The 19,950-nt window shown below is 37.3% G+C and overlaps 1 protein-coding gene across 1 annotated transcript in view; it reads right to left on the bottom strand.

The window, feature by feature from the left end:
• Positions 1 to 19,950, bottom strand: part of b3glcta (beta 3-glucosyltransferase a) — a 110,861-nt gene that overhangs the window by 62,080 nt on the left and 28,831 nt on the right. Inside the window, exon 3 of the mRNA XM_079392647.1 lies at positions 15,627 to 15,666. Within this exon, the coding sequence (XP_079248773.1) occupies positions 15,627 to 15,666 (40 nt within the window). The remainder of the gene's footprint in view (positions 1 to 15,626; positions 15,667 to 19,950) is intronic.

Consider the following 19,950-nt stretch of genomic DNA (forward strand, 5'->3'; position numbering starts at 1 on the left):
TTAGAACACGAAACTCCACGGAAAGAAAAGAAACTAAAGTAAAATAATAAAATAAAATGATGTAATGAGACTAAGTTGTTTTCTTTCTCATTATGGCACGTGGGCCAGGGCACGCTCAAAGAGCAGCACGCACGCGGTGAGAGGGACGAGAGTTGGAGAGAGTAAAAGGCAAGAGCGAGAATGGAGGATGTCCTGAGGTTTTAAACTCAGCTTCTGGACCGTCCTATCTGGACGTATTGACCAATTAGGTATTGTCCTTGCTTAGCTAGGGTGTGTTCTTCACATCATAAATCAGCCTGTTATCAGTCACATGGTCCGAATTTTAGAGGCTTTGGCAAAATATACCTTTTTGAACATGATTTCATAATACGACTATGATGCATTTGACAAAGAATTGATTGGAAGAAACATTTCAAGCATGAATTCTCAAACTCATAGATACTAAACATGCAATAGGTCTCTTTAAGGCTCGAGCCATTCAATACTCATTAAAAGCAAGACATATTGAGTTATTAAAACAAGGATATTCAAATGGGTTACATACACAATATGCAGTTATGCATAGAAATTATTAGTTTCATTAAAATTGAAAATGAAAGTCTTTATGTGGTTCTATGGAGAACGAGGCATGTTCTTTAGAGAAGGAATGTTGGTTTGGAAGGTCTTTTATGTGTGGAGACACGCCCGAAAGAGTCTGTAGCTAATGATTTTCTATCACAGGTTTACGTGTGAACATCAGTCTTGATTACTTGCAACCAATTTGACAGTCTCCTTCTTGAATTGGAATTATCAATAAGTGTTTCTTTTTTCCTCAGTGTTGTAAGTTGTTTGGTGAAAAAGGCTTGCTAGTTGGGAGTTGCTTGCCCCAAACTAGATTTATGACGTCCTGTTCCTTAAGGCCTCTCTGCATTCCAGCTCCTCAGGTTTCAATGTTCCAATGCATCTTAAAAATGGTCTGATTCAGTCTATGATATCCTACATGGGAAACATGTAACTATCTTCTGTAGCCTCTGAAGGGCAGTACTAAATGAAAAAATATGATATTTAGGCTAAATAAATAAAATGTACACATCTCCATTCTGTTCAAATGTTTTCACCCCCTGGCTCTTAATGCATCATTTTTCCTTCTGAAGCATCACTGAGCATTTGAACCTTCTGTAATAAAATTAACATTTTGCAGATTCTGAAAGGGGGATGCAAACCAGGGCTCGACAATAAGGAGTGCCCGATGCCCCAGGACCTGCGTGAAGGACATTTGGGACAGTTGATGCATAAGTCACTTGCCCGATTGGGGCACTGCTGCACCATCACGAAAGTTTAGCATTTGCATGTGTTTTTAAGCCTCGTTAATTAAAAAATTCAAGCGATTTCAAAGCATTCGGGCGCGAAAGACAACTCCATTAAGCGCTGAATTGAGTTTCCTTCCGCATCTTTCTTGCGCCTGAATGGGTAAATACACACAAAAATGTCAGTCTTGGCGTGTAACTTTGTAGCTTTAACAATGATTAATCTATATTTAATTTATACAGTGGAGTACAGATGCACCGGTCAACCGGCCATTTTTTGTTTTATTTTAGAGCATCTTCGGTTTCGTGCTTGCACACAAACTGCACTGCAATCATTTTCACAAATTTGTGTGGAAATATTCCGTTATTATTATAATTAGTTTGTAAACGGCCATTAACAGAGGCCAGAGATACTGAGATTTTTACGGCAAGAAAAAGGTGGATAGAGAATGTGAAGCTATGTCACGCCGGGTTGCATGTTAGGCCACCGCCGCCATTTTTAGAGGATTACCCTCTGCTGCAAATGCTGAAATTAATACAGATACCTGCTTATGTTTTGTTTTGTTTTTGCCTTTAAGTTAAATATTCACATTCTTCATTGGATCACTTGCAGGGAAGAGAAGCTGGTTTATTGCTTTGCATGATAATTAGATTTTTTCTCTTAAATTTTGTTTAAAATGTTGATAAGCATTAAGACAGACAGTATTTAAAGTTCATATTTTGCTTTCATCAGTTTTTCTGCACAAAGTATGCTTTATTAGCAAGATGTGTACACAATGTGGTCTTTAATAATGTCATGAGAGGAAAAGGCGTTGCGTTCACATTTTGGGCTTATGTGTATCTGCACATAATATGCTTTACAATTTTGTCTTATCACTATCTTGGCACGTTAAGCAACATTTGTATTAAGCCATATGTCCCTTATGTTAAGCTAACAACATAATTCTACAATGCACAAAAAAGGGCATGCAAATACTGTGTAATGCTGTGCATTTTTAATTAAAAAACAGAATAACCAGTAAATGTATAACTGATACTTTTAGTATTGAATGAATCAAATGTATATTTATAATTTATACTTCTCTAGAATTTTTTTCACTGATCTTGTTGGAATGAATTATAGGATTATACACTTCACTTAGAATACAGACCTATTTTTAACAAAAAGGGCATCTGTAAGCAGCAGAGTTTATTGAAATACATAAAAATTGTTTATATCAGTTAGTGAAAAATCACAAAAACGTCTAGATGTTTAAGCCACAATAATCCAAATAGGTAAATGGATAGAAAAAAAACAAATGCGGGACAAAAAAAAAAATAAAAAAACATCTTAGCTGAACAAAAAAAGGCCAAAAATCAATCAATGCACATGATATTTGTAAAAAAAAAAAAATATTACTTGAGACTGACAGGAAAAATAAAGTGTCTTGATACAAAAATATAGCCAACTAAGAAAGGTTTGGAACAGAGTTATTGTGTGTGTTACGTCTATGTGTCTGACAGGCATCACACAGGTGTATTAAAAGCCCCAAGGAACATTTTCACAATCTTCCTCTCCTGGCATTGTGGGGTACCACAGTAATAACGATTATCCAGTGCCGGCGAGCATTAATGATAAGGCGCTTGCCAATCTCTCATTGTGTCTCTATGGCTGTGTGATGTCAAAATGAAAGCACAGAGCAGTGTGTAAAAAAAAGAAACTAATTAAAGCTGAATTTAACTGGTGTGGCCTCCACACTAATGGCGTTCGATTAATCATTAAACAGCGGAACTGCAGAGGGATGGAAAAAGAAGAAGTCTTAACATTTTGTCTTTCTTTTTGACCTTACATCGGGCCTGCGCTCTCTAAGCTTGGTCACCATTCACCTTTACACGTACCAAAATTTGTGGATGAGGACAATGTGCGGTGGAGCGAAGTTAGCAATTAGAAAAGGTATTGAATTATTGCACTTGGCTTTTTCACTGCAGATAGTGGAAATGCAAAGAATGGCTCTTCAAAGTGTCTGTGAAGCGTACTTTTGGATGTGAAAGCCAAAGTCAGGAGACCGAGGTGGCTGGAGTAAAGAGAACCTAGTAGGGAACTTGACAGTTGGTTCAATGATTTATTTGGTGAGGTATCGTTTGATTACAGGGCTTCGAAGTATATGATCCTTCGTCAAGAGTCTTTTACTCTCTCACTGCTCAGCTTTCTCTCTGCTCAATCTGTATTCTAAGGGAAGGGTGACTCCAAAGATAAAGAGGCCGAATCTTCCGGATAAGGGAGATGTATTGAATGAGACGCTGGAGAATTGAGCTTCAGTCACCTGAATTGTTTTCCCCATATAAAGTATCACCTTCAGAGCTATGCCCTCTGCTTGCTTGATTTTTTCCCCCATCACACTCTCCAGGGGCCATTGTTCGCTTTCCAAAGGTCTCAATTTACACAAGCACCAGTTCCTAATAAAGGTGTAAAGTAAAAAAAAATATTCATCATTTAAAAGGAGAAATAATGTAAAAATATTACAACTAGCAACCTGTGGAGTAATTAATCTCCCCACATGCAGAGAAAATTATATTTAAAAGAACAAAATACATGCAATTATACTATGAAATGCAAAACTTATTTTTTGGAAGAAACACCAAAACTATATTCTATTCAATAAGACAACACATGTACTCAATAAAATAGTTATAAATTACAGTAAAATTACGTTCCCAGAACTCCCTGTGTGATATATCAGAAACATTTATTAAAGCAAAAATATATCTTTAAAATGTAAAAGTCACCTTACAAGAAAACAGACAAAAAAATAAAAAATAATCTTGCAAAGAGATTTTTATCTTATCAAAGTTTCAAAATATCCATGCTTCTAAAAATGTATTATAATTATATTATTTTAATGATTAAAATTATATTAGAATTTTATATAAAAGTTTAATTAGTAGTAGGGCTGTCCTCGACAAAGGATTTTTCTGGTCGACTAGTAGTCGTTTATTTTAAGCATTAGTTGGCTAATCGCACGTTTATTAACCCTCTGGGGCCGGCTGTATCGCCGGCAATACAAACTCGTTTTCTTTAAGATAAGTGCAAAAGACACTAAAAATACTCTGTTGATTTTGGTCACACAAATAAGTGTTATACATCAATTGAAACTGTTAAGTGTCTATTTTTTTTGTGTACACTCACGATTACAACAAAACTTTGCGGTTTTGGGGAAAAAAGAAAACCAACAGGGTGCGCTCTCAGTCTTCTCCATCTCCGTGATCTGTTTACAGTAACGCGTCACTAAAATGAAGTGTAACTCAGCAAATACTCAACGCAGAGACATGGGAGTTATCTCTATAGAAAGCCTGAAGTGTCTACTTTCAACAGAACAAACGTTCTGTGATAAAGTAATCCGTATGAAACCAACACGATGTTCAGTCTGTCCAGTCTAACTCATTTTTAATACGATCCCGTCCCCTCGTGTTCATATGTAAATAACCACGTGATCCGCGCGCATGGAGACGCCCAACATAAACAAAGAGTCACGAGACTCTGTTCATCGCGGCTATTGTTCGTTTCTGGAAGAAGACACGCTGAGTAAAGGCTGGAATTCCCTCAAAATAAGAGCAAGAGTTGAAGATCCAGTAGAGAAGATCTGATGAGTAAGTAATGCTTCTTTTGTGCATTAGTTAACGTGTTATTGTGACAAACTTGAACGCGTTTAGTTGGGTTTTTCCCCAAACGACAACATGATGAATGCTACGCATCTAAGAATGTTTAATGTTCACAAATAGATTTAACAGCGTGCTAAACAATAATAATTAGTTTCTCAGATATAAAATATCCTTTTTTAATGGTACAAAGTACATCCTTTTGTAGTTCACAGCATACGTGAGTCTATGGCTGCAGAATCATAACAGCTTCTATAAAATCATACATACTAGACTATATGACTACAAAATCATAGTTGTTTTTCTCCCAAACTGTAATTCCAGACTACAGTGTTTGAATATGATGGACAATTCATTGTATTTAAATTTCTTACGGCACGATGATGTTTTCATGCTCTATATAAAACAATAAAAGTAATATGAGAGTACATTGTAACATGATGAATGCTACGAGTCTAAGTATGTTTATAACATGTTTATGATTAATAGCCTACTCTGTTCAAAAAATAGATTTTAATAACGTACTAGACAATAATTAGTTTCTCAGATATAAAAGGTATTTTTTTTGTTTACGATAGTACAAAGTATGCGTGAGTCTATAAAACCTATAGATGCTCCTGATATTAACATGCTCACAAATGTTTTTGGTTGTTTGTATTTTATTGAATCAGGGACCTGAACCACAGATGAATCCTGATGACTTTCTTCTGATGTTGGTACAGTGGTCTCAGAGGAACACAGTTTGATGTTCAACAACACTGATATTCTATGGTAAAACAAGATCCTTTACGACTGATTGTTTGTTTTTTCTTCTTCTTGAATCCATGGACATAAGTAAATATCAGGTACTTGTTTCACTTGTTGAACAGAATCTGTTGCAGAAATTAGTTAAAGTATGTTCCCATCTCTGTGGTTAGATCAGTGTGCACAATAATGTGTCTTTGACCTTCATTATGTATGTTTTGATTATACTGTGTTGTAAATAAAATACAAATAATAAAAAAAAACTTTTTTTCAATCTCCTCACACTCTCTGTCTTACCTGCCTCAGTCACAGTCACACTGATGGCCCATTAGCAGCTTTAGGGGAGGGCCCTTTGTCTCTCAGGTGAAAATCACTTAATATTCAAGGCCATTACCACTCCCTCGCATATTGGCTTTCGATCACAAAACATGTCTTTAAAAATGTAAATTAATATATTGTTTTCTGTGAATAATTAAGCAGAATGATTTTCACATAATTGTGAAGTAAATATTATAGCCTACAAGACTGATTACACAAAAGTCTTATTCAGGCCTTATGGCCTTATTTCAGCTACTTTTTTTCCCCAAAACGTACTAACCACGCATAATATTTTTTTTCTAAAAAATGCTAACATGTACATCCACCTTGGTCACATATTATTGTAGCACAGTTTGTGCTGAATACAAAAAAAATACATGTTGGTCAATAGTATGTTATAAGTAGCTGAAATAAGCACAAATATCAGGGCATGTCAAAACATCTTAAGGCCCCAAAATCACCTTAGGCCCCAGAGGGTTAATAAACCATTTAAATCATTATTTTGAGCCTTTAATTGCCTATAGCCTAAATAAGTACTCAAGCACACGCAAAAAGCTTGCCACAGCGCACCGGCAGAAGTAATGATTATTAAATGTTAGTGAAAAACAGTAAGGAGACTGCACTGCGAATTTAAATGAAGAAAACAATAAATAAATAATAAAACAACACTAGATGCGAGTAGTTCAAGAAAGGTTTATATTTGGTTTATTGATATACTGTGAATATATGGTTATGAACTTAGAATAACAGGCTCAAAACTGATAGAAATACGGTCATAGGATTTTTACAGCAAGGATTAGGCAACCACAGCTGGCAATCTTTTTTAATTTATTTTTAAACAAGAGGATTTTCTTTTTCCAGTGTGCTAATGAACAAAAAGCTCAGATTTTAAGACTAGGAGGAGGCTAAATCACTAAAACCACTAAAAATGAACCACCTCAGATAATATTGCATCTACCCGGGATCCAAAACCAATCAGATTCTGTCCCACAGTGACACAACAAGATAGAACCACATGACAGCAGAAACTCAAATTAGTTCTACAGCAAACCAGAACAAAGTCAGACATGATTTTGTTTGCTTATGTATGATAATAGTAGGAAAAGAGGTGACAGAAAAGGGGGAAGGAATGAGAGAGAGCATTAAGAAGTTGAAGAGAAAATAGCACATTTATCCCCAGAGGCTGGTGAATCAGGTAGCACAAGTCTGAGGTGAATAAAATGTAAGACTGAAATCAGAATATTGACAAAACAGACTGACTACTGAGGAATACATCCCAATGCAGACTGTAATATTTAATTGACTCCACATGCCAATTTGACCTCTAAAGAGAAAAACACACAACCGTTGAACAGTTGGTGGCACAATCTTTGTAGACGAAGGGGTTGAGGACATTTAAAAATATTGCTCACAACCAACCAAGACTTTTACCACACACTGTGCTTGGATCAGCTAAAATAGCTAAATAACTTTGTGCATTTATACCGTCTCAAATTGAAGAGCAAAATTCTGCAAGACTAGGGATTGAAGACATATGGCAGTTGCTGAAGTGTGAAAAAGGCTTAAAAAAAAGAAAAAAGTTTTCCAGTGATTAGTGTGCTCACGAGCGTCTATCGCAGGTCATCAACACTGAAGTACAGTAATTAGAGGTGATGTTTGAGGGTGCAACAGTAGGGAGCACAAAATGCAACGTGTAACCAACCGACCATTTCAGGTTTCTCTCTTCCTTTTTGGACTTCACTCAGGAAGTCCAGAGATAAGGCATTTACAACATTAATTAGAGTTGTGCAGACCCAATGAGTCTCACATCAGTCGGAAGGTTACAGAGACAGATTTAGTCGATAAAGGCATTGAAAGCAGCTCTGCACATGGCCGATCGAATGCAAAGAAACAAATGTGGCCATGGTGTGTGCGCGCATGATGGAACACTCCATCCACCTGGCACAAACCCCTGCTGACAGTTCGCATTGCCTGAGGTGGCGGGGGGAAGCGTAAAGGACAGTCACCTCGTGCCCCCGCTGGAGGTTTGTCAAGTCTCTGAACGTCAGCAGAACAGGTGCAGAAAACCCGATCCAGCGCCCTTAAAGAAATAGTTCAGCAATTCTCTTATTTACTCAACCTTATGCCATTCTAAATCCTTGGGAAAAAAAAGCTGAAAATATTCCAGTCATTTTTTTTTACAAGCATTTACAATGAATAAGTACTGAAGCTTTTATGCTTCAAAAAGGATAAAAAATGCACAAAAGTATCAAAACGGTTTGAAGCCATTCAACAGATTTGTGTTACAAAAGACTTAAATGTTATTCATTTAAAACCTTGACATCGTCCCTAGTTCGATTTGTGAATGAATCATTCTTTTGAGTCAATTTCAATTATTCAGATGATTCATTCAAAAAGATTTGTACAGAATCCCAGCTGATTCAGTCTTGTGTTCAACTGGCAGTAAACGGTAACTTTTATTAGTAAAATTAAAACTTTAATTAACTTAAAAGTTAATGCATGGTTTCAGAAAAATTGGAACAACACATACATTTATAATATATTTATAGTGCATTTGCATATTTCTTTGAAGCTTGTCTGTAACTGTCTTGTAATTAAATGTAAAAGAGCAACCAGCAGCTAGTCTTTATAATTTCTTTTCCTCCACAGGAGAAAGTAAGAAGTCATGCAGATTTGGAACAACATGAGGCTGAGCAATGACAAAATGTTCATTTTTGGATGAACTATTCCTCTGAGACTTGGCAAATGTACAAATGAGCAGCAGTCTACCAACAATGATAATTGGAATAACTGGGGGCAAAAAGCCCAGAAGAAAAAAACAAAGTGAGAGTTTGTTCCGTCAATCAAGTCAATCATGCATGACAATGATTACCAGATGGAAATCTAAAAACAATGTGAAGAATAATGGCACGATTTTTCGCCTACTCCTGACTTAAATGTTGCTTTAGCAATAACAGACATCATCTTTCTAAATGACAGAGCCACACAAGAGGGGCCATTAAGCCGTACGGAGGAACAATGAGAATGTCAAGAGTGGATTTTGCACGCTCAGTGGTGGGTGATGGGAGACAAGAAAGGCTGTCGATGGCTCATTTCCATGAGCGGTGGCGTTGTGCATCCTGGCCCAGAGTTGATTGTTTCAGTGTAGAACTGGCTGTGCTTCAGTGACTCAGATCATTGTGCTGCTGTAGATGTAACGATTTGGAGTCATCCAAGTTTGTATGCAAAGCTGCCCAATCCCTTTTGACTCACCGGGGTAATATGTTGTTCAAAGAAAGAGAGAGAAAGCGAGAGAGGGAAAGAACTGAATGAGAGTGATCAAAGGATGATAGGGAAGGAAAAGATGTAAAACGAGATAAGACGAGAGAGGTGGAATGAAAGAGGAAGCTAAGAAAAGCGAACTTGAGTACTCACACCAAAAAAAAAAAGGCCAGCTATAGCAGCTGGAGCAAAAAATAGCCTTTCAGATTTAAGGCCCCCTCGGGTGCTACAAGAGGACTTTAATGCAAAAACGGAATATTCGCCCATCTTATGTTTAAGATGAAAAGCTTTCCGGTGGAAAATATGAATTAGGGATGTGAATCTACATATTTTAAAAACGATTGGTCGGTGGGTTCCCTGAATGACTAATCAGTCTTAAGGAAGCACTGTAAAATTAGGCTGAATTTGGGTGCATACTAATAAGTAACTAGTTAATAGTGAGAAGTGTTACCAGACGACACTCGGTAACATTTGTGGCGGGATGCCAAAGAGTGTGAGGTGCAATGCAACAGCAAAAGAAGCCCATCTGTACAGTATGTACACTATCACTACCTACAGTTTAGGATTTGTGAGAATTATTATTATTATTTTTCTATTTAAATTATGTTCAGAAATCATTCTAATATGATGATTTTGTGCTCAAGTACCAGAACAATTTATTATTATTATCAATGCCATTTAACAAAAAAATGACAAAACCATTTAAAATAAGACCAAAAAAAGTGTGTTAGTTCAAAAACGAGACAGAAAAAGTGTGTGTTGAAGGGAAGCAAGCAGAGGGAGGTAGACACACTTTTTTGGCGGAACAGGAAAAAGAATAACACTCATTATGATTCTCAGTAAGGGTTGGACATCACAAAACCGCCTGTTCGCCAACACCTGAACTTAGGCAAGGGAGCTCAAGATGGTTTAATCATGCTCATTATAAAGCTGCAGTCCTGTCCCTGTGCGCATCTCACCCGAAGACTAATGAGCGTTGAAGGCATTTTTAAACCTCCTACTTTGCATCAATAATTCAGGGCCTGGAGGCAGCTCCACTTTAAAAAATTCCAAATCCGTGAGCCTCATTATCAGGTCCTTAAACTGTGCACCGCTCCAAGGAAGTGGATTGAGTAAACATGATCTCCGCCACTTTTAAAAAGGCAGAGTTGCGCTTTAATCACTCAGAACATATCAGAGTTTTCACATAGGTGACAAGCAGTGATGAGAGCTGTTCAGGAGAGGCAACACCGTGAGCTTTTCCGAGCAGATCCCAGAAAAGAATGGGGGTCACTTGAGTTCAGAGAGACGCAAGAAAAAAATGTGGGATGAAGAGGAAGAGAGATATGAAGTGGTTGAGCTTCTTTTTCTATTTCATGATGTCACAAGAACAAATCAAATCTGTGGCACACAATGGTTACAGAGAGAGACAGAGATAATTTGAGAGATATATATAGTTAGAGAGAAAATTTGAGAGAGTTAGTCATAATTTGAGAGGGTTAGTTAGATAATTGGTGAGAGGTTAGAGAGAGTGACATAGAGAGAAAATATAGGAGTTATCATTTCAGAGAGGGTTAGTAATAATTAGTGCTGTCACTCAATAATTTTTTTTTACTAATTAAATCGCACATTTTTTCTGAAATTAAATCGCGATTAATCCCACCTAACATTAAAGTTTTTAAATATACTTTTATATTGCAATAATTTCACATTCAATCTTCAAACTAATGTACAAACAATGTTTAAATGGCATATTTTTAATGACTGAAGGCCATGGATCACTGATTCCAATTAATACTGAAAAAATAAAAAAAATAAATACAAATTAAAAATAAAATTTCTCCTAATATTTAACCATTGAATATAGCTATTCAACATTGCATTATAATTAAAAGCTATCAATTTAAACATGTATTATACTAAAAATAACTTCTAATTTAAGTGAACTTAAAACAATCTTCACATAAACCCATTACAATAAATGTCATATTTGCCTGAGCCCCTCCGCAGAAATATACAGAAATTGAATAAAGTTATCAAACACTAAATTCTTAACTAAATACAGATGAATTCTTAAAGCTATAAAAGTTATTGTTTTCCTCTTTTTTCTTTTGTTCTTGATGAACAGACATCACAGCAGCTGGTTATTAGGTTGTTTTTGGCTGCTATTTTTTTAAGAGCTGTCGCTGCTGAATGTGACACGGATCTCACACGCATCGTATTTTCTCTCAACTCTCTTTACCTTTTCTGACCCATTTCAGGTCGGACCCATTTCAGTCTGTGTACTAATGAACTGACGAGTTGAATTGGGTGTGTTAGATGAGGGAGACGGTGCTGGGCTGCTCCAGGACAGTTTTGAAAACCATTTCAGAGACATGTTCTTAAATGTGACTCATAACATATTACATGCATGCACAGTTTATGGCAGCTTTAATCGCCTTTTTGGTAACTTCATGTCTTAACTGACCACGACATTGCATGCTCGTAGTTTCGTTTGCAAATTTATATGAAATGATACAAGGTACAGCGCACGCCAGCGCCTTTGTGCGTGCAATTGAAGAATGTGAGCTACGAGTACAGCACTTCTTGTCAAGAAAAAAGAGACCAAAGTAGCAGTTATGAGTAGGGTGGCCAACCCCAGGCTCCGCCCCTGTGTTAACAGCGTTAAACTGAAAAAAATAATCGCCTGAGTTAACACACTAATTTTGACAGCACTAGTAATAATGCTAGTAATAATTTGAAAGGGGGATAGCAATAATTGGACAATAAATATTTGTCCAATTTGTCCAAGAATTGTTTGTCTAGCCCCAGAGGGCTGTCTTGTCCTGTATGTTTAGCCCCGGAGGGCTCCTGATACCCCCTAGCTGCCCCCCAAAATTTCCATGGGACAAGACAGCCCTCCGGGGCTAGACAAACAGGAACAGGACTGGACAGGACAGCCCACAGGAACAGGAAGCCCTCCTGGGCTAGCTCGGAAGCTGAGGCTTCTTCTGGGCATGACAAGGAGTCAGGGGCCCTCACAGGGTCCCTCAGCAACTGCCTCCACTTCCGCGACAAGGGGGAAGGCGGCTGGAAATGGCCTCCGCGGCCACTACAAGAAGAGCCGCCTGCCCCAGATGAGTCTCCGTGGACAAGACCGACTGACATGACATGATTAGATTAAAACTGTTCCTACATCCACGGGGCTTGAGATAGCTGCGGCCGGCATGCTCGAGTTAGCGGCGGGCCGGCAGGCCAGGGAGCCGCGGATGGCGGCGTGACTCGAGGCAGCCGCGGACGGCGGGTTGGCTTTTCCCGTGGACGGCGGGCTGGAGTGAGCGGCTGGCTTGCCGCAGGACAGACACACAGGAACAAAACAAAAGACTTTTGAAAAATGAAAAAACAAAACGGTGTGAAGGGGCGCCGCTTACTGTATGGGTCCGGTCTTCTGTCACGGTGCACACAGCAGGGAGGAACGAGGAACACGCAGACGAGGAAGTAACTCAAAATAACTGTCTTTAATGAAGACATCACGGCAGGGCAAGACAAGGCAAGGCTGATACAGACAGGAACACCGGGGAGTAACGAGTAGACCAGAACAAATCAAACTGAACAGACAAGACTATAAATACACAGGATAATCATAGCTAATAAGACATACACGGCTGGACAAGAATTAACTAATGATCACACTAGACGAGGACAGGAAACAAACCAAATAAGGAAACAAGAGGCACATGACACACACAACAGAGGACTGACAGGTGCAGCATGAACAATGGCTTGGGTCTTAATCACATTTATAGACGAATCACATTAGAAATCAAAGACGCCAACACAAACATGGCACATGTAAGGTGTTGTGTAATGAAACCTAAGTGCCATCAAAACTGGATAAAGCAGAAGTAAAGCTGGGGTAATCCTATCCAGCATTACAGTTTGGCTTGTATCTACATAAGCTATTTTCAGGCGATTCATCCTATAGGAGATGTTCCAGAGAGGAACCATGGTGAAGCGAGACCTCTGATAAAATAATATAAAAAAATGAGCAGCTGAGACTAATAGGCAAGGTTCCCCTTTTTTACATACAGCAAGCCATTGAAAATCTCCAAGGCATTTCATTCTAGACTTGGTGTTTGTCAACCCATAATTTATTAGCGGAATAGTTCACAAATTATTCTGACAAACTATTCTGCCCTCATTTACTCACCCTGTTGCACCATTTTGATCTAAGGAGATGTTAGAATGCCAAAGCAGAGTTGGTTTTGAATGTTAAGCAAGAAAAGGAGCGGAAACTGGAAACATTCTGAAAAACATCTAACTTTAAGTTCTTTAGAAGAAATAACATCATATAAGTTTTGGATAAGCAATGTGAGCAAATAATGGCAAAATACTTAATGACTGGGTAAACCATTCCTTAAAGCATTATCATTATCAGATGTAGTGCTGTCATTAATAAAACAAAGTCACTGTCATTTCGAGAGTATCCTCTTTTTTTAAGATTCAGAGGGACTTCAGTCAAACCGATTTCATTAAAGCCTTATTTTAAAACCCCCTGAAAAATCTCCATTTTGAAAATGAAACTCGGAGGAACTTATCTTGCCCTTCCCGAGGCTCTTGAAAGATTCTGATATCTACTTAATGCACCATATGAGTTTCGAGATGACTTTCAATGGCGCGTTTCAAAAAAAAAAAAGTTTTCACCCAACTTTAAATTCAATCAGATAGTTAAATAAAACATTCTCAAGGACACCTCGGAACGTCACTTTTCAATTTTACAGTTTGACGCGCCACTAAACAACAGAAAAAATGCATGCTTTTATCCCTTTCCGAATGTTCAAATAACCCATTATTTCCCAACCACTCCATCCAACTTTTCTTCACGCTTCATTAGATTAAAAAAGGCTCTTGACTTTCTAAGAGATAAGACAGGGCCGATGTGAAGTCAACGCCATGGCAACCATAACTGTGTTAAGTGACTGTTATGCACAGGGATGAAGAGGCATCAGGTACTACAGCTCTGGAGTACTGGATGCATAAAGCATGATCGGCTTTGGTTTGCAGGGTTTTGATGGCGAGAGAGTTCATGCAGGCCTTCAAACCCTTCTGAAAAACAATATCAGAGATCAAGCACACTCAAATATTCCACATGAGCTGCTTCTGGGAGGAATGATGCATTTCAAGCTACTTCTCAATATTCCCATGTGAGGTCGACTCTGGTCTGAAGTACAGTATTTTTAGCTGCGCAGACAATATCCAGAAATAATTTACAGATTATGCTAGTGCGCTTGACTTTTCGCTATATTTGCAGAGTGCATTACACTAGAAAACAAAGCTCAAACGAATGCCTCTCTGACATATACGCCCAAAGCGCTTCAGGCAACCAACCACTTCTGGGAGACAAAGGAGAAAAAGAAGAGAACTTCAAAACCATGAAGGTTATTGTTCTACATCACACGCTCAGTGTAAGAAGAAGCTCTGATTGGTTTCGTAATCATACGATGGGCTGAAGCATAAGAAGTACCTTTTTGAAAGTGAGACTTCAGTGAAATTATATAACCATCTCTGCACTTTAGGCTTCCTTCAACTGTTTGATGTATGGAAGTCATTACATTTCAACAGAATCCACATCCACTTCATGAAGTTGATTAATTGCAATACTTGCCTGGGTTTGAGTCAGACAAAGGATTATTTCAAACAGACAGTTTAACTCTATTCTGCTTTTTATAAAGCCTGATTTCTGTTGATCTACTTTCATCTTTCAACACACCCTGATCATTCCTCTCTTTCTACTCTGGCCTCATCCACCGAGATTTCCTATGTTATGCATCGACAGTCAATCATAATTGACCTTTACACCTTTAGAGTGATTAGTATGCTGAGTGCTCTTAGTCCTGTTAAAGACAAAAGAAAAGCAAAACACGAGAATCCATTTAGCTGTAATGGTTACTAGAATAAAGAGGTCATTCTTTTCACCTAAATCATTTCGCACCTTCTGTTCAGATGTTTTAACGTGGGAATTGTGAGCGAGCTCGAGGTATGAGTATAATAATAAACCCCTTCGATCTGTTCATTCCAATACGTCATACCGGATTACCCTCATTCGCTTCACTCCACTAAAATATCAAACACAAGAACAGCACACTGCAAACAGTGACCCAAATCAATTAGCCGTGCCCTAAAATCTAATCCTGCTGTACTGAGAGCGGCTCCGACTGAAGCCATCTAAAATAAACCTTATAATTTTCTCTTTAGATGAGGCATCAGTGATATTTACAGTTAGTTTGAAAAAAACATAAAATGAAATATGAAGTCTCTGACAGGAAATATTTCTGTGGGATTTTGGTGTCTTTTGAAAGCTCCTCACAATCCTGTTGACTTCTGCAGGATGTGAAAAGAAACAGGAGCTGCTTGGATACTCACCGAGTTGACTCTCAGAGGGAGGTTTGTCAGCGTCATGGATCTGAGGAGAGAAGTTGAGAGAGAGATGACATTAGAGGTGTAGAAGGAGTGTTTACAAATGGCCCAGGAAGTAAATAAAAGTCCAGCCTGGAGGCACTCAATACATCATTACTTTTGACAAGACAATCCAGCACTATTAAAGCATGTCAGTAAGTACCACCTAAACACTAGGGAGAGAGATTTAGATTTAGTCACACCCTATTCAGCCAACTAAATTGCAAACTAATGATTATTCTTAACATATAATGTTGTCTTCAAGTCCTCCTGGGAAGTTCTTACTGACAAGATCAGATGCCATGTTCATTCAAGTGATTTTAGTTATAAAAATGGGTTTCTGGGGCAAATTTAATAGTTCACTTATTTGCATTTGAATAACTTTGTAGGCAACACAAAAATGAAATACTAACATATATTGGGGTCTAAAAGTCTGACACAAATTGAAAAACTGGAATTCAAAACAAAAACTAAAATAAACGCCTTTATCGTTAATAAGAGAAAAAGTAAAATGGGGAAAACTTTGTGTTAAAGACCTATTCTTACTAGTTGCTTGTTAGCATGCATACCATATTGGTTGTTTATAAGTACTTATTTATGCCTTATTCTCCATGACCATATTTTAGATCCCGTCACCTACCTCATATCTCTACTTAACAACTACCTTACTAACTATTAATAAGCATCATAATTAGGAGTTTGAGGGAAAACTCTTAGTTAATAGTAAATGTGTTCCCTAATCTAAAGTGTTACCATAAAATGTAATAAGAATAAATGAGATTCTATAAGATCTATTAATTAATTAATTGTGTGTGTGTATCAATTTGAGATCATTTAGACATTAATTGTTTTTTATATTCTGTTTATTTATTTATTTTTATTTATTAAATTATTTTACTATATAACAGAATATAAAAGCACAAATATTTGCCCAAAAATGAAAAAATATATGTACTGTATGCATATAATATTCACATATAACAAAATAATATTACATTTTTCCATTGTTATGTCAAATTGAATTCATTTTGAAATAATACATGATAAAGAACTCTGTTTTTATATTATGTTATTAAATATGTTATTATTACTATTTACATCTACATATGATTAATATATAATATATGATATAACAATTATTATATATTCTAGAACATAAAAAATAATTATTTAGCATTTAAAAAATAATTCAAGTTGACATAAAAATGTGTATTGTATCTATATGCATTGTATATACTGTATGTATGTATATATATATATATATATATATATATATATATATATATATATATATATATATATATATATGTATATATGTATATATATATATATATATGTATATATATATATATATATATATATATATATATATATATATATATATAAAAACATACATACATATACATACATACACATATATACACATACATATAAATATATATACATATATATGTGTGTGTGTGTGTGTGTGTGTGTGTGTGTGTGTGTGTGTGTGTGTGTGTGTGTGTGCGTGTGACGTGTGTGTGTGACGTGTGTGTGTGTGTGTGTGTGTGTAGTGATTCTTGCTTTAGCCAATTCCAATTTATTGAGTAATACATATTACCATCAACCACAGATCAAAGAATATCTGGAGTTTCCCCAATAGTAATTACGACATTGTTGTGTTGTTCGTTTATGCTAAATACGATCATTCCGACATGAAGCCAGAATAAGTCTCCCTGTATGCATAAATTTGCCGTTCAATTAAATTTCTAAAAGAAAAACAAAATGTGGAGAGGGTCCTCTGGGTTGTTTGAACTAATAAATCATGATTCACCATGTCATTAGCTCCTGCGAATTGTGTGGTTTTGGTGCCCGGAGCTGATGCTGTTCTAACCCTGAGCGCTCAGCTCAATTAGGGCATTAGGAGGCTCATTCTGCCATCAGAGCTGTCAGCGCTGCCAGCCGACTGTGGAGGAAAGAGTGAATCGATCACACTTCCTGTTGCAAACTTTGAACGAGCCTTCCCCACTCAACTCAAATCTCATGTCCTTAGGGACACAACGAGAGAAGCTAGCAAATTCTAGCAATATTCTATGCTCTCCCTAGTCATATTGTGGTATATTAGAGGATAACAAGGAAAAAAGGAGATGGCTTTTGATTTATTGCAACCACTCTGCTAACAATTACTCTAGTCCTGAGCTCCAAGGAGCCCTTGGAGAGCACAGTTTAAACAAGTCATATATCTTTACACAGGGCAAAGCATGGCACATCATTACAGTGAGAGGGAGAGGCTGAATCATCAAGGTGAAGTTGTGAATCATGGCACGGTTAGGGGTTCAATCCACGGCAACCTGAAGGGGAGAAAACCATTGATTCTGAAGCCCCGAAGGACCAGGAAAAGCAAAGACAGGGGCTTGCTGTGATGAAACAGCCGCCTCCACTTGTATCATCACCACCCCAGGTTTCCCATCACCATCCTTGCTCAAAATACACAATGGAAGTGTGTAGCTAAAAGAAGTGGTGAGATCTAGTGATAGTCCATATAAGACAGTACATCTTTCATCTGGATCTAATCAGATTGGCTGACTTAACAATTTCTCGTTATACACTAATATTTTGATGTTTGGGTCAATTATTTATAATATATACAGGTGCATCTCAAAAAATTTTAATATCATGAAAAAGTTATTTTTTTTATTGTAATATTTCAAAAAGTGAATTACATGTAAAGTAAAATATTTCAAAAGTTTTTTTTTTATTTCCTATTTTTTTATTTTGATGATTAGAGCGTACAGCTCATGAAAGTCAAAAATCCAGTATCTCAAAATATTAGAATATTTACATTTGAGCTTCATTAAATGACCATCCCCACAGTATAAATTTGGGGTCTCTCTTGTTCTTTGAAACCACAATAATGGGGAAGACTGCTGACTTGGCAATGATCCAGAAGACAATCATTGACACCGTCCACAAAAAGGGTAAGTGACAAAAGGTTATTACTGAAAGGGTTGGCTGTTCACAGAGAGCATATTAAATGCAAAGTTGACCGGAAGGAAGAAATTGGGTAGGAAAAGGAGCACAAGCAACAGGAATGACCGCAAGCTTGAGAATACTGTCAAGCAAAGGCAATTCAGACACTTGGGAGAGCTTCACAAGGAGTGGACTGAAGCTGGAGTCAGTGCATCAAGAGTCCACATGCTCAGACGTCTTCAGGGAAAGGGCTACCAAGCCACTTCTGAACCAGAGACAACGTCAGAAGTATGTTGCCTGGGCTGAGGAGAAAAAGCACTGGACTGTAGCTCAGTGGTCCAAAGCCCTCTTTTCAGATAAAAGTAAATTTAGCATTTCATTTGGAAATCAAGGTCTGGAGTCTGGAGGAAGACTGGAGAGGCACAGAATCCACGTTGCTTGAAGTCCAGTGTGAAGTTTCCCAAGTCAGTGATGATTTGGGGTGCCGTGACGTCTGCTGGTGTTGGTCCATTGTGTTTAATCAAGTCCAAAGTCAATGCAGCCATCTACCAGGAGATTTTGGAGCACTTTATGCTTCCATCTGCTGACAAGCTTTATGGTGATGCTGATTTTTTTTTCCAGCAGGACTTTAGCACCTGCCCACACTGCCAAAGCCACTTCCAAGTGGTTTGCTGACCATGATATTACTGTGCACGATTGGCCCATATGGAATTTATGGTATATTTTCAAGAGAAAGAGGAGAAACACTCGATCCAACAATACAGACGAGCTGAAGGCTCAATAGTGCCTCAGCAGAGCCACAGGCTGATCGCTTCCATACCATTCCTCACTGATGCTGGAATTTGTGCTAAAGGAGCCCCAACCGAGAATTGAGTGCATAAATGAATATACTTTAAAGAACTTGAACTTTTCTGATTGGCTGTTTTCTGTTTTTTGATTGATCTTAGGAAATATTCTAATATATTGAGATACTGGATTTTTAACTTGCATGAGCTGCAAGCTCTAATCATCAAAATTAAAACAAAAAAAAGTTGACTAAAATTAAGCAGCACAACTGTTTTCAACACTGATATTAATAAGAAATGATTCTTGAGCAGCAAATCAGCATATTAGAATAATTTCTGAAGGATCATGTGACACTGGAGACTGGAGTAATGATGCTGAAAATTTGTATAAATAATGTGTTTTTGTTGAGTATTATATTTTATAAATATATATGTACATATGTACAGGCCTACATACTGTATGTATGTGTGTGTGTGTGTGTGTGTATATAGTACACAAGTCTGAAAAAAATTGATTGAAAATAAATCACTATTTAAGAGTTTTAAGAATATAA

The sequence above is a fragment of the Barbus barbus genome (genome assembly GCF_936440315.1).
Source record: "Barbus barbus genome assembly, chromosome: 34".
In the NCBI taxonomy this organism is placed as follows: Eukaryota; Metazoa; Chordata; class Actinopteri; order Cypriniformes; family Cyprinidae; genus Barbus; species Barbus barbus.